Consider the following 16,769-nt stretch of genomic DNA (forward strand, 5'->3'; position numbering starts at 1 on the left):
TTATAATTGTTGGTCATTATATCTCACCTTGGGGCCTAAAATGCTGCAAGATTTTTTTGCGTTTTTTAAAACAGCGCAATAAAAAATGGCAAAAAATTATTTGTAATTAGTTTAATTGGATCTTTGTATTTTTAAGTAAAATAGTCTTAATTTAATTTATTAGGAAATAATGAAGTTCGTGTTAGTTAGTAATGGAATGTTGGTTGCCGAGAATTTTGTGAATTGAAATTACCGTGGGTGATTTTTTTAGTTTCTTTTAGTGGGTGTTTATCTTATTTGATGGTTCAATTTAGTAATACCTATGACTATTTTTATTTTAGAGTTAATAAGTAGGTATTTATAATATTACTGGATTTTACTTTTTAGATATTATTGATTGCAAAAGATTTGTGTTTATGTAGCGTATCTTATTTAAATTAAAGCCATCGTGGAAGTACCCAAATGTAATATAAAAAAAATATTAGATTAGTTAATGAATGTGAGACAATCATTGTATAACATGTTAATGAACAATAACAGTTCTTTAAATAACTTCATTAGTGTAACGATTATGTGCGGGTTACTGAATTCATGAATATTGTAATCCACTGGATTAAGTCAGTGGCGGTGCGAACAATAAAATTATGAAAGAATAAGTAATATGATATCTATGTAGGCAGTTACCGGTTTTTTGAGCCGTTTGTAGGTACGAATTTTTTATTTATTTTCCACAAATGTTGCCATTCTCTTATTGCAAACTGCATTTAAGAATTATTTAATTTAGGAAAAACTGTAAAAACAAATAATGCTTTTTTACACTTACTTAAAATAAATCTGTTTTACCAGCATATATAATGAACTAGCAATGGCTATTAATAACTGAAAAAAATTACATCGTAACGCCTTAACATCTAAAAACTGTATTACAATCCACACAATACAACCATTAACATGAAACCACTCGAAGCGCCATTTTACTGGCCACTGATGGCTCTTACAAAAACACGCGATAGCCATAGCATTTCGACACAATCCTAACATGCAAACCGGGCCAATTTCTTAACATACCAATAGCAAGTGAACCAGAGAACTCAGGTAATTAACTTACTATTAGTTTTACTAGACCATCATACAACCTGTATTCAAATGATTGACGCTGTTTTTTTGTGGAAGACTCCGTTTTATTAAATCGTGGATTAAAATCTAGTGTTTGATCAAACCGGTTGGTAGGTACAGTTTTAGAGATCTGCAGTACAGTGCTGGTTGTTTGTAACTACGGAACATAATGTCTTTCTGTAAGTTACGAATTAGTTTGTAAAAAAATATAGGTAAGAGACAGCAATTTGAAAAATATATTATTTCCTAGCCCCAAAAATATATATATATTTTTCATTATAGTTCTCATTATCCTCCGAGCCTTTTTTCCACTTCCAGTCATCATAGGCAGTTTCATCATAGTTCTAATAAGGATTTTTCTTTTATTTCTTTAGTACTTACTTGTGACTTAAAATGTAACTAAATTGTATATCTAAACTAGTTACATACTTAACTAAAGTAGTACACAAAACAAGCCTTTTATCTACCCGAGCATCACGTAATGTGAAGTCTAGTCCGATCACTCAATTAGTGTCGACAACACGCAGGAATTCATGAAAAATGCGACCACTGAAAAACATAGATATCTGTCTAATAAACTTAGTTATTTAGTATAACTAGTGATCTAGTTTTCTTTGTAAATTATAAACTGGTTTAACAAGAAAGAAAAAAACACATTAACTGGCACTGCACTTTATTAAGTACCTATTGTTAAAATCGTTACCTACATTATTTTATTCCGGTTAAGTGCGATTTGGTCTAGTATACAAAGGGTTCTGTACCTAACGCGAGCAAAAAAATCCTCCATGAGGAAACTTAGGCTTACAAAGTTTGAAATCGACAGCACGCATTTAGCAAACGTGGTGATTAACGTTCAATCCTTTTCCGTGTGAGAGGAAGCCGGAGCCCAGCAGTGGGACGATAAAAAAGGCTGATGATGAAGTCATTGTAACTAGCATTCACTCACGGTTCATGAGAAGGACGGACAAAGGTACTACAACATCCCTTGGGTAAAACTGGTATGAAACTATTTTCTGTATTACTAAACGCATTAATCTCAGTAATAGGAAAAAATACAAATAATTCAACAGATAATGATGTTTCAGAATCGGATCAGCAGTTTACAAAAATTACACACAGCCTGAGCCTCTACCTGTTTACAAGTTAGATCGTAATCTGTCAAGCAATATTGCTTGTCAATAAAGATTATGAATGTTCGAAGGCAATGTTTAGCAATTTGTCATATTAATAAGTTGTTGATTTACATAATTATATAAGACGACCTCCAACAAATTAATTTTGTTTGTAATATTTAATAATTATTGTAGAGGACGGGAAATTGTCACTCAAAGAATAAAATTGTTGTTGCAATTGAGAATAAGTTAATCTACAGAGTGAGACAAGTTACCTTGATACTACTTGATACGACCTGTATTTAAATAAAAAACTATATAATAATAATAGGAATTAATAATAGGGTTTGTATGAAGACAGAAAGTCTGACAACCAGTCTTCTCAGGAGTGTTGGGGTGCCCTGGTAACTGGGTTGAGGAGGTTAGATAGGCAGTCGCTTCTTGTAAAACACTAGTACTCAGCTGCATCCAGTTAGATTATGCTGACCCCAACATCGTTGGGAAAAGGGTAGGCAGATGATGATATTTGTCGCCACCATTAACGATTCAATCAAAAACAAGTAACAATTCATTCTGTCGACTATATAATAACGATCAGTACTTCAAACCTACTTTGTAATCTAGAATTCTAGAAACATACTTAATAGCCCTTCATAGTTACACTATCTGCCAACAAAACTGACCCATTTATCGCTTACACAAACAAGACAAACTAATAATTTCTATCTTTCAACTTCCTTCAGCTATTTACTTATAAGAGTAGCACACTGGAGACTTTTTAGTTAGCCAACAATTTCATCGGGAGCTTGATAAGTACAGATATGTATGAAAGTCCGCGCATAATAACGATCTGGTATTCGGTCGGTATCAGACCGACTTAAAGCTTGATTGAATTGTTAATTTCTTTACGCGAATTTTTCTATTTGAATAAAACTTGTTTTACGGATTTTATCGTGGTTATATTAATATTATTTGATCTCGACGTTTTCAATCCTTTACAGCTTCCATGGCCACGGGCAGACTAAGGTGGTGGTCGTCTTGATGTTATAGTTACAAACAGCTACCCTACATTTTGTTGATTATTGACAATCCGATTAATTGAATCCTCAATTTTCTTAAAAATAAAAATAAAAGACAAGTACCTGTATCGAGGCAACTGTCGGCCAACTATTTAGTCTCCAGTGTGTGGGTATTCTAAACGACGTCTAACCGGTCGTTAAAGTATTAATTCAGGTTACTAGTGTTATATGAATGTAATGTTATCATGACTTACATAATGTAGTCAATTCCCGTGAGAATATTAGATATTTGAATATGATAAGTAAGCTGTCAAGTAGTCATGGTGATCACGGAATCTAAGTATCTGTCAATTGTATGCGTTTACATACAACGTACATTGAAATTGATTTCAATGTACGTTGTATGTATTTTATTGATAAAACCTAATATGTATAAAAAAAAACAACAAATAAAATATAATTTAAAAAAATAAGACAAGACTTATAATTGTAACCATATTTCAAGCAAATAAATAAATTCTAATTCTAATAATACATGAAACAGCTCTTATTTACCATACCTTTTGTTTCTCGAATAAAGCGAAATAATTTGAGGCTTCTATTTCGAAAATTAGAAACATCCATTTATAATTAAGACCACATTAGCGTAACTTTTTCTTTAACTAACTCCGTGGAATACTGGATGTGTTCTAATGGATCTTACGTGTTCATGAATTAGCGATTCTAGGATTCTAATTCTATTTTTCTGCCTAAGTATTTTTTTTATGTTTTCAATATTTTTAGATTATATGGTTAGAAAATAATTCTCAGTATCAAGTAACGTCAACCAATGAGGTTGACGTTACTTGATACTTGATACTGAGAATTATTTTCAGATATGACATTTACCTAACTCTATCTATGTACCCAGTTGCAATCAGGACTGGTTCCAATGTTTGTTTATAAGAAAACCACATTTTTTTTAGAGGTGGTAAATCATTCAATGGCCTCCGCACAGAGGGTAAAGAGAAAGGAAGTACCAGCGATTCACCGATTTCACCCATGATTTCTATGAACCCTTTGCATTCCAAACCCTTTTGTCCCAAGTTTATAGGACCTCTTACAAACAACCTACTTACAACCCTATTACAAAGACTATAAACCTCAATTTCCCTTGTCCACAGATACTTCGTGAGCACAGTACTGCAGTTCCAGATTCACCGAGCACTATGTGAACGCACCGGTCAGTTCATACCTGGCGCCCCTTCAAGACCGCTGCACAAATGTGACATCTACAGGAACCCTGAAGCTGGCAGGATTTTGACGTAAGTATACTGTTTGAATTTAGAATTTCTAATGCAGCTTTAAGAGTAGTGAGGTTTATGACCTCTTTAGAGTCAGTTATGAGATTAGTGGCCAGTATCACAGGTTACTGATAGTCTCTAAGAGCCCATCAGGATCTTACCTGACCGATAAACTATAACTTACGGTTTGACAGATCTCGGATAGCAATATCTGGCAGAAATTACCCACAGGCAGCCTATAACTGGCAGCTAACATTAACTATTAGATAACTAACAATTATTATAAGCAGCCTTTATCTGGTAGATTATTGACTAAAAAATTATTAACTGTCTCCTAATCGGTGACTAGAGAAACCGGGTCATAGAAGAGATGACCGAGGTTAGGCGTCAAGATAAAGGGCGCCAAATTGAGATGTAAGTATGTCTAAAATCTAGAATCAGTTTCCATACCTACTGACCAAATTTCTGATAAATTAATTATCATAATACAACTTGAAACCTTCACTTTCTACCCATTTATCTCCCAAACACCACAGATCTACAGATACAAACAAACATAACTACCTACTAATACTTAGTTACAATAAAAAGCGATAGTAATCAATAACAATTTAACTTAAAGCGGAGATATTAATCTGAAGCGTGAAGCGGTTCGGCCTTGACCGTAACAGTCGTATTTAACTTTATATAACTCGGTTATGAGACTAAGCTTTTACCATGGTTCTGGCTATGTTTCTTTTTTTTATTGAAAATGCTGAGAGGAGATTGGAAATCCATTAAAAAACTTTTTGTTAGTATCGCTACTTATTATCTACTCAAGAACGGCTGAACCGTTAAGATGAAATTTAGAGGGGAGGTAGCTTAGACCCGGGAGAAGGATATAAGTACATAGTTTTTATCACCAGCAGTTATTTCGGGACGCGGATGAAACCACGTTCGTAAGCTAGAATAAGGATATTTTTTGCTTTTTCAAAATATTATGTAGGTAGTTGATAAATTATAATGTACGTCAAACGTCAAAAATATGCACTCAAAATGTCATGGAGTGAATTCATTGACCGTTATTGACATTTATTAACAGGATAAAAAAAAAACAGGAAATTATTTATCAATTAACAAATGGTCTAGAAATATTTAAAATTATTACTTATTTAACATTGAAATCATCTTTCAATGTTTTTACATACAGATATAGATTATCCTTGAAAAATAACAAGTTGCAACATCCAAAAAGTATGCGACAAAAAAACGCATTTTAATTTCTATAAAATTGTTAATTTATTCACACCACTAATTATACGCGAACACAAAGCAATATGCACCTTAATTCTTCGATATAAGACTTACATTAGCTCACAATAACATTTTCAGAAATAGAACACAGGCCCGATCTAATTTCAACTGTACTACTTTCACGGAGAGTTGAATTTCATACGGGTAGGAGCGCCCTAAAACAGATGAAACCCCCACTCAATTTTGAACCCTATTCTTTTAAGTATAGGGTTGAAATTGCCTTGGTACGTGGTGTAAAAATAAAGCATGGTGCAGACAATTGCGCGTCTCCTTGCGGATGTGACCACTTGACGCTATGGATGCGGGCTGCATTATTAAATTTTATTCGTTAATATTGTTACATTGTTGAATTTAGTTTTGATGTTGGTTATGTGCCCTCGGGTTTATTAAGAAATCTTCCATCCGTGTCGTGCGGTATTTTGTTTACACCAAATTGCTTTATTAACTTTGTCTTAGCTTATGGCTCTTTCTGTTAAGTTTACTTACTTTAAATTAGTTTCCTTATAATATTTACAGCATCAAAGATTTGATAGTCCATAAAAACACGATGGTTTAGGCACCTACCAAACTTTTCTAAAATTCTAATAATTCTCTTTCATAGTCGACAATACACTTACAAAACTACAATTCCCTTACTGACAATAACTAATTAAGGCCAAACTTCATTGGTGCGGATCACAATGACATTTCATAATTCGTCAGTAGCCCACATACTGTTTACATTAGTTAAAATTCCTTTGCAAGTACCGCTTTCGTCATTATTTCTTAAAAAAATGTCAGAAATAATCAGTTAAGCTACGTGTATTAATCTATATTAGGTACTTTCCATCCACTATATCATCAAATATATCTTTTTAGATTACAAAATTTTCAGAAATATCTTAGTAAAGTGTTAAAATTACTTGGAATTTTCGCCGCCAATCTACTAATCTCTCCTTACCGAAATCAACTAGTCTTTCAACAAGTCGACCAACTGCATACAAAGTACTCGAACACGCTGTTGTAACAGCTACCTCCTACTATTTTATGTTACCCTGGTACATTTAACAGCGGAGTTACAGCAAGCGTAAGAGATACGTCGTTTGTTACACTTACATAATAAAGTCTCAAGACGATTACAATATTTTAAAGACGACAAAAATGACGGGTAATCGCTAAAATATTTAATGTGCAAACGAATATGTGCAATGTAGATTACAATTGCAATAAGAATGCGAACGTAAGAGGTGTTTGTCAAAACTGAGTAGATGATGGTTTAACCGAAAAAATATTGCTTTATCTCCAAAATAAGTGGCTATTTTTATGTTAAACTTTTATAATCCGATGTTTTAATAAAATATTTAATAAGATACATTATTAAATAATAAATAATAAATAAATAACAATGATCACAATCACTTGAGATTATGCTTTTGAGTACAGCTTGATACAACAGGCCATCAATGCTTCTTAACAATTTTAAATAGGTATAAGAAAAGATAGAAAAATAGTAGGCCCACTTATTAATCCCGCACAATCTATTCAATCTCTAACCCTACTTAAATGATGTGATCCTTAAACGTGTCTTAAATGCCTCCTAATTAGTATCGGCTTCCAGCTAAATCTCTACCACGTTCTGGCAAATTCCCAAATAGGTTGTATTAAGCGTTTTGCTGGCAAACCACTACATCAATTAAGCTTTAGTCTGATAGTTTGGGTACATTTTCATGTCGCTAGTGAATTTATTTAAGGACTTTCTCCGGTTTTTGTGGACACTTTTACACCCGGATATAAATAATCCTTTAGAATCTTACATATAAATAATTCCTTTGCTTTGGTACCTAAAGTCATGATAATAATTTTACTCGAGTAGTTTTTTTTGTGGGAAACAGGATCTAGAATTATATCTTGCCTTGAAGGAGCATTGTCATGATGCATGCATTGTTGATAACGATCTGGTCATGAAAATAATGCAGGGCACAAACAAAGCTCTCCGCAAAAAGTTTAAGTTAAAGCAAGTTATTATATTATCTTTCAGAATAAAAGACCTAAATGGCAAAGCCAAGAGAAGTTGTCATGGCTAATGCTAAAATGTACCACTGTTCTCAGCAATATTACGAAAAGTAGCTCGTAGCTCTCCGTGTTCAGCTATCACGCCGAAACTATGGATATGGATTTGAATGCCCTAAGAAAGGACATATGCTACTTTTTATTCTGGAGTAGTAAGTAGTTCCCTAGTAGCGAGCAAATAAAATGACGCACAGCACGGAAAAAAACTAATCTATATAATTGAAAAGCTTGACGATAATTTTGTATGTGAAATTAGCAATAAAACTCCGTTCAAAACTCCCTATTGCATTAATAAAACAATAAAATTCCTTACACCGCACGTTCTATAAAACAAGATGATAAATAAACCAACATGCACAACAGCTAGATATAGTACCCAATTGTAATCCGAAATCGTGACTCGGTTGCTGTCCTAATTACCATTGTACCGAGGTATAGGAAGCCTAGGCATATGGGTCGGAACGCTTGCGAAAACGCGCTGGACCTAAGTATTGGGGGCCTAAAATGCTGCTATCTGTAAAATAATTTTATTTGAATTTAAGATGGGCAAACTTGTTTTAAATTTGAAAAAAAAAGAAATTATAAGTGTTGAAAATGGTAAGAAAGTCACTGCTTAGCAGTTATTTAGCTGTAAAAGGAAAATATGTGTGGTGTAAGAGACAAATGTTTAACAATTCCTATTCTATTCAATTTCTATTGTTTTTTTGGCAAAACCGCTCCAAAAAACAGAGCCATTATTTTGAAGAACCTCGCAGTTGACGGCTTTTATAGCTACTAGGAAATATAAAAAAATACAACACTGTGCGTTGATAGGTAATCTCCTAGTGATTCGGGGAACGTTGTGCATTTTTCATCTAAATGTGCGCACTTTATCACGAACCCCAGCTACTTTATCATGTAGGCTGCATCCCTATAAGCTTATGAAAACAATAGAAAAATATACACAAAAACAGCAATAATAAATCATAAAATGACCTACCGTTTTCCCTACTCTATGTTTTGCAAAAAGTCAACTTTTAATCCAGCTAGCTTAGCATATAAAAATGTACCTAGCCAAAACAGCAATAATAAATCACTACAGTTTTCCCAAGTAATGCTATGTATGTAAAGTCAATTGGAATGATTGTCAACTTTGCAAAGCAATGTAATTCAAAGAATCTAAAGTTTCACCAATTTACGGATCAAGCACAGCGGCATTTTAGCGCTCCCTCATAGTCTACATTTTATCCTAGAGACTGGACACTTATGTAACGGCATGCAGATCCAAATCTGTTTATAGTAGCCAGTTGTGAGAATCTTATTGAATCATACTGCACAAAGTGATGTAATTTAGGTTAAGCTTTCACTGAGGTAAGGAATTTGATGGGTTGTAAATTTTAGTCAGGATTAGCGATTGATAATTGAAACGGGTGCTGTAAGATTTGTTTTAACGTGCTATTAGTGTCAGAACTGAATGTCTTTATTGTTGCTTTACACAATCCTATTTATTTTTCAGTACCTGTTAAAGTATTGTTTTTGGATAGCAAATTAATTAGGGGTGGTCTAATACTGCAATTAATTAACATTTATTGTATTTTATTTTTCAAAGCTAGATATAAAAACCAAAACCAATTCAAAAATCTACTTGAATCTAGGGGTCACAATCTTCTATAAAAAATACAGATTAAGAGTAGAAAGATTCAAAGAACGAAACAATTATGTAACAACAATAAAATAATATGTATTATAGTTGTAATCGTAATTCATACTCAAAAGAGCTTTATTAGAAGACGAACTGCAATAAAAATTACATAAAATGTACCAGTTACGTGGTCGAGATGCATGCATTTGGTTATACCAAATATGGTCTTAAGTTGGCTACCTGATTAGCTTCAAAATCGTATTTCTAACCAATTGACATATTCACTGATTAATAAAAGTCAAGTGGAGAAGGATTTGTGGTGAACACGATCTCGTAAAATATCCTCTCTTGGATTGACCTCATAACTTAATGGTGGTATTCTTGGACGAAACTTAGAAAAAGGTTAATAAGAGATCGAATAATTTATGGTCAATGATCTGATGTACCAAATTATTGCAGATACTAGAAACAGAATAAAATATATTTTTTTAAGGAATCCTTGCTTCTGCCTAACTCACATTCGTCTATTGATCACTGACTTGTCTCTTACTCTTTAGTAATCAATAAGCGTCTCGAAGTAAACAATTCATCATCATATCAGTCCAATACTGAACATAGGCTTACTCTATTGCTAAACAATCAATTCTTATTCAAAAATTAACGTCCAAAGAAATATCCATCAACCTCCATCAACCCGCACTGAATGCCGGAATGGTGGAACGCATACATAATCTCGATATAGGAAGCACACTCTTACACAATTTGGTCCAGTAGCCCTAGAACATTGTCTTGAAGAATTATATAAGACTATTCCTGGTTTCAAGTTACCTACAAGCATGGAAAACAAAATGACTAGCGGAGGTGCCATGACGGAAAATCTCCTAAGAAAGTAGCGCGCCAAAATGCGGGTGAACGAGGGACAAGGAACGTTACTCTCATCCATAAACGCTTTCTTTTCACCCCGATCATTTTTTGTAAAACCAAACATCGTTGACAGATGTCTCAAAGAACCCAAACACCTCGTTGGTTCATTCGACCATATTAATCATGCCCACTGCATCTATTTGACCTGTCAAAGGCCCCTGACCTACCTGCATTATGGCATCTCCGCTCATTTTTCCTTACTTCGTGGCTACAATTGACACCCTACTTGAATTAAGGCGGTTATGTGAGCTTAAGTAAGCCGATATTGTAGGTTACGGACGGAGTTTGGATTTCGAACGAAGTTGAGATTTTTATCTTGGTTTCTTAGATAATTGTGTACTTAGATAGACACTTCGATTTTGAAATCTGGAAAGCTTAAAGCTTATCTACATAGTAAGCTTTGCCGTAGAAATGCCTTTAACTGCATAGAAAAAAAATGCGTAAGGTTCAGCTAACTAGTGTTGTGTATACTAGATGTGGGCATAATCTAGTTATATATTTACAATGTCAATTGACGAAGAGCAATCGGTCGATAGACCTATTAATGTTCAATCTGTAATTCTTTACAAGCTGTAGGTTCAACTTAACAGTTTCCTAAGTTTTTAAAGACTTAATTTAACCCAAACAGAATTTTGCAATTTTATTTACAAGCCCCTTCAAATATTTCCAGGCGCATCATGGAGCGTGGTTCCTCAGCACCCTGGACGCAGATTCTCCAAGAAGCCATTGGCGAAGGCAGGCTGAATGGAGAAGCACTCAGGGACTACTTCAGGCCGCTGGAAGACTGGTTGAGAAGCGAGAACTTGAGGACTGGAGAATATTTGGGCTGGAGTTACGATGGGGATTATTGTAAATTCAGGTAACTAAACCAACTTGTACTATTATCTCTGTCATCTATATGTGCCCATAATAATGGCATCCAAGGCCAATTTCGGCCACGGCGGCTGTTGTCATATAAGGAGATCAGGCAGCTGCGCAGGCAGGACATATTTATTGTGCACGAGCATTTTCGCAGACATAAGTGCACTCACTATTCCTTCCCTCTCACAGCCCGATGGTACATTTTGTTCTAAATCAACTACTTGTGATACATATCGTTTATTTCGATAAGAATGTATTGAAAATGAATATTATTGTTCCATCATCATCAACGTCATCACTGCTAACGTCATCATCACCGCCATTCTAGTGATCATCAGCATCATCAGCCATCAACTTCCATCAACCGCCATCGTCGCCAGTAATCATCATCTTCATTATCTCTGTCACTTGACCGCATATTATCATCACCATATGAGCCATCGCCAGCAACAGCATCACCATCTATATAAGCATCCTTTATCTCCATTACATTACCACTCTCATCAATACCATTATCACCAATAACACTGTAGCCATAGTCACCAGTATCACCACCACCATAATAACTATTATCACAACATCATCAGCAACAGATCACCATTTTTGATTGACTAAGCCGATTTCGATGAAATAAACTTTTTCACATAAACTTTGTCTATATCAAATTAGTAGTTGAAGATAACAGACAAAAAGTCTAAAAAATTAACAACCATCGGGCCGACTATGCTATCAGTCAACTGTTTAGTCTACGGGGAACCAATTCTTAATTAGTGGCAATTAAGAATAACCTATACAATTTGACAAAAAACATAACATGAATTTCTTTTATTTTTCAGTATCGAGACAGCAGGATTGCAAGTGTACGGTGGCTTCTACAACGCAGCGTATCGTCACTATGACGTCACCAGTTTCGTCACTATCCTACTAGCGTCACTGCTGACTACGGTTTTTGCTTTGCGCTGGCGGTAAAAATAATGACGAAACTTTTTGACGTAATGGCATGATTTTTATTCTTTTGTTTTTGAAGAAATTATTTATTTTAAGCATTTTTGTATGTATTTGAGACACTGAATTTTGGGCAATTTTTTTGGTCCCTTTTTGATTAGTACAAAGTTTTAAAGCTGCATTATACGTTGTGTCTAATATTATTAATTATACAATTAATTAAAACAATCTGTCTCTCTCAGGGTTTAAAAAACAAGACATATGTTATATTTTAGAAGACTAGACTTTAAGGAATTTATATATTTTTGTAAATAGCATAAACTAACTTGAGATTTTAGTGTGTTATTGTGATATAAAATAAACAAAAATACTTTTAATGTGTTATTTTATTTTCAACACATGAGCCTGCGCTTCCATTTTTATTAAGATCCCTGTCCGATAAATAGGTAGTACCTACCTACCCGTTACAGAGTTTATTTTTAAATTAATTTATTATCCTAATATAATAAAGAGGAATAATTTTTTTAACCGATTTAAAGAATTATTTCACTGTTGGAAATCTAAACTAGGTATTCCGAATGACTCTCCCAGAACACGGATGAAACCATAAGGATTATTTTCCAATATTTCTCTCTTTTCGTAGAAAACACGTCATACCCAGCTGTCTCCCTTATAACTACCAGGCTGTCAGCAGATCAGAAGAGATAGATATCAAAACTCAACCGCAGCATGCGGGTCTTATACACAAAAGATAAAATAAATTAATGCACTTTTGACCCGACATGGTCGTACAATTTGTCCCCTCTGATTTAATGACTTATTTATAGCTTTCAATTGAGATTAAGTTGTTAGATTCATATCTAAAATGCAAGTACAACTGTACTATAAGTTAATGTAGAGCTATTATAAAAATCACACCCTCTTATACCGATTTCTTATTAAATAGGACCTAGCTATTTCCATAAAAATACCTAAAATAAATCTAATTTTATCACGTACGATTTTATTCATTAGAAAATATATTGGTATTTTTAAAGTCATCATCAGAAACCTAAGAGTCAAACATTGCAGGGCTTCGTCTTCTTCCTTGAAAATCCCTTTGAACTTCGTACATGTTTATTTACATGAACTACGTGACTGTTTTCATCACACACTGAGCGATTTGCCAAATAAATCACATTAGCGTTGACCTTCTATCAGAAAGAAAACAATTTTACTCCTAATAGCCAGCGTATTTTGATAGAAAATAAAATAAGAACTAGGTCTAGGCACAATAATAGAAAAGGCTCGCTTATTTTAATCAACCGGCAATATCGCATTGCGAAATTACTTTGCAGTTCCTGTTCAAAAGTTGGTCTTATCGTGCCACTCAAAACTTTAAAACGTGTAGGCGCTCACCCCCGCTTTTTCCATTAGCGTGAAGACGAAGCCTCTTTGAATTCCTGTCCGCCTAGTACCTCTGATTAAATTCAATTCAATACATTCCGTGGAAAATTCATGAACTAAAGTTTTCTCTATATTATCTGTGGCAGATAACCAGTTCTATTTCTGTTTATTAATATTATTCCTTATTTGTCATTTATTTTTATTTCTCTCGTCGTGAATAAATATTATTCAAAGCACAATTTATTAAAGATCTATTTTTATATTTTTAAACAATCGAAATATTTCTGCGTTGTTTTTTCAATCAATAATTTGTGCTTACAAAATTCTAGTCCTTAAACGACCTTAAAAAAATCACTGCATTTGTATCGAGAATACCGAGTCTGACACCAAACACAGTCCCTGCTTGCAAGGTAACATTTTTACTATGACGTCCGTATTCGTTTTAGTTTGGCGCCCGCTCGGTGCAAATGAGCCCACGTCAAATCTCTTGCGGCTTCTGCTCGCCTAGTACTTGTGATCCTATTAGTATTGATCAAATTCTGGTAATCCCACTGGTGTTAATTATCTATTAATTGCTCAATTGTTTTATAGCGTTGATCTGTAACATATTTTACTAAAATTAAACAGTTACAAAAAAATGCTATTTCAGGTCCAGTTTTGGTCTTTGAGTCCAGTGACAGAGTCTACAAAGCGAAACAAAGGAAAAATAAAACCCTTTTAAACCCAACTGTCGTCACTCAAATCTTGTTCTTGTTATTACTGACAGCCTAGTAATACTGATACCAATTGAACGAACGAATGCCAGTCATCTGACAACCTGTTACACGGTATTCAACAAATATTCCGATTTTTATCTGACTTTCAGAAAGGATTAATTCATATGTTGGTGTTTTGGGTTATGTTCGCTTATAACTCTATTATTTACCAAGCGATTTGAGCAATTATTTTTTATGAATGAAATATGTAACCCTCACGTCCACAGCACCGGACAATAAACAAATAATTCACTGTTAAACAATAAATCGACACTATCAGTTGCTACCTACAATAATGTTGTGGGTCTCCTTAAGACTCCCTACACAGAGAACAACAGAGCTACTGCCTACTTCAGCGTTACTAAAATGTAATTTTCTACCAACGTAATTTGATTATTATGGTGCGACAAAAGCTACTCAGCGGGCGAAATCTCCATAAAATAAAATGATTACAAACACAATGACATGCAAAGTAAACAATGCACCACCCTATTTACATTGTACTACTGTCCCCTGTTGATTTTATTAGCCTGAGAGCACACGAGCATTCCGACCAAGCGGCGCCCGCCGAGCTTTGTATGAAAGATTCACCTCCTTCTGTTCTTGCTCGCCTAGTACTCAAGAAATTGTTTGGATATTGTGCTCTATGACGTAAGGTGGCGCTATTAACATCTCCTTCGAGCTGTGATACCCTAGTACTTGTGATGCTAAGATGCCACCACTTGATTTGTGAAAGGTGACAAAAGTCCCTTTTTAACCGACTTACGAAGGAGGTTCTCGGGTCCACGAGTATTATTAAAACTTATAGTAAGTATCTCATGTTGGCGTCCTATTGTATTTGTGCTGAAGTGATACTGACGCAGACTTTACACATAGTTGAGAATGTTGAGATCTCATAACTTTTACTAATGAGTTTACAGTTTTGAGACATTGAATTACAGAGCGGTGCAAATTTTTTTCTTTTTTTCAAGTCTTTCTTCTCTACGGTACTTATAGGTATATCCTTTTTTATCTTTTTTTTCTTTGCATACCAGTATGACCAGGTCATCAACATTTTTTTCCTTCTGCTTAGAATAGTTGTGTTGTTCTTTTATGATGAAATATGTACTGTATACGATGGCATGCAAGAGATGCCATTGCTTATAGTTTAACACACAATGATAGTGTGCTTATGAAGACATAAATAACATACAAAAGTCCACTCGCATTATTTTCAGAGAAGTATGGAAGAAGAAGAAATGCTGCACCGATCCTAACAAAAAATTGGTATTAGAGCATAAGGCTAATAATGAACTAAAATTATTATACAAACATCCTCATTTGTTTGAAAGCACAATTATGACAATCATTTATATACAATTTGGACATTACAACCCCGAATGAATATAGAAATCATTTGAATCCCTGTTTACCACCCCAGAACGATTTCAACAAATCTGACAAATAAACACAGCAATAAAACGGTTTTCAAAAGCACTTTAATATCCCTTTTGCAAATAAACATTGCATCCCCCAGTGAACAGTTTACTTGCTGTTTGTTACTCTTCAAGATAGGGGCTGGGAGCGCCACTGTGACGCCGAAAGTGTACGAACAGTCGCTAAGCGCTGCCTCCTACGTTTTATAAGAGCCTGGTACATTTTTAGAGTTAAATATGCTGCTTAGGCAATGCAAGGGGTCTTTTTGTTATTTTGGTGAAAACAGCTGATAAGCTAGCCGGTTTTGTTGTACTTAGAGAAAAATCTGTAAGATTTTTTTTACATAATTTAAAAAGTTATCAACATATTCTGAATCACTTTGGAATGTTACGATTATAAGTATACAATTTTTGTCTGTACTTGTGACTTGTTATTATTGTATAGAACCTTACTTCTCCTAAAAATGTTTTCCCCGTTCGCGTTCCCCTGATAACAACTTGACTGGAATCAATCTCGGAAGAGCAATAACAATCTTTTTAGTTTTCGTAAACAACCGGGTTCGATGCCCGCCATTAGGACGCCAATCTTGTTTTCCTAGAGGAAGGAATTGATGCACGAATCGTAGGTACATATCAAGAGAAAATATTATTTTTATGGATTCTGAATGTGTGTTTTAATATTACTGGTACTGTACATACGAGTACATACTTTCATCGAGTACATTTGAAAATGTTTCCTACAACAAGAAAGTTGCAAAAGTACATTTATAAGCGCAGGCAAGTATGGCATAAAAGCATTCGTTTTTTTTTTACGTTACAAATGCACGGTGCATGCCGCTCCGTGTGTGACCGTTCTTATGGAATCGAGAATGCAAACAACTTTTCTCAGCTATGCAGTCTTAGTACTTCGACGTACGATTCCAAGAAAATTGTGTTTATTTTTCGGAAAGCAGGAAAATAACTTGTGCAAGGAACTTTGGACGAACTTTTTAAAACTACTCTAAAGTTAAT

General features: G+C 34.4%; 1 protein-coding gene across 1 annotated transcript in view; it reads left to right on the forward strand.

Moving 5' to 3' along the window:
- LOC110374317 (angiotensin-converting enzyme) overlaps positions 1-12,579 on the forward strand; it is a 156,163-nt gene extending 143,584 nt beyond the window's left edge. The window contains exons 10-12 of the mRNA XM_064037116.1: positions 4,390-4,530; positions 11,067-11,255; positions 12,094-12,579. Coding sequence (XP_063893186.1) covers positions 4,390-4,530; positions 11,067-11,255; positions 12,094-12,226 — 463 coding nt within the window. The 3' untranslated portion in view covers positions 12,227-12,579. The remainder of the gene's footprint in view (positions 1-4,389; positions 4,531-11,066; positions 11,256-12,093) is intronic.
- Positions 12,580-16,769: the final 4,190 nt, after the last annotated feature.

The sequence above is a fragment of the Helicoverpa armigera genome, chromosome 12 (assembly GCF_030705265.1).
Source record: "Helicoverpa armigera isolate CAAS_96S chromosome 12, ASM3070526v1, whole genome shotgun sequence".
In the NCBI taxonomy this organism is placed as follows: Eukaryota; Metazoa; Arthropoda; class Insecta; order Lepidoptera; family Noctuidae; genus Helicoverpa; species Helicoverpa armigera.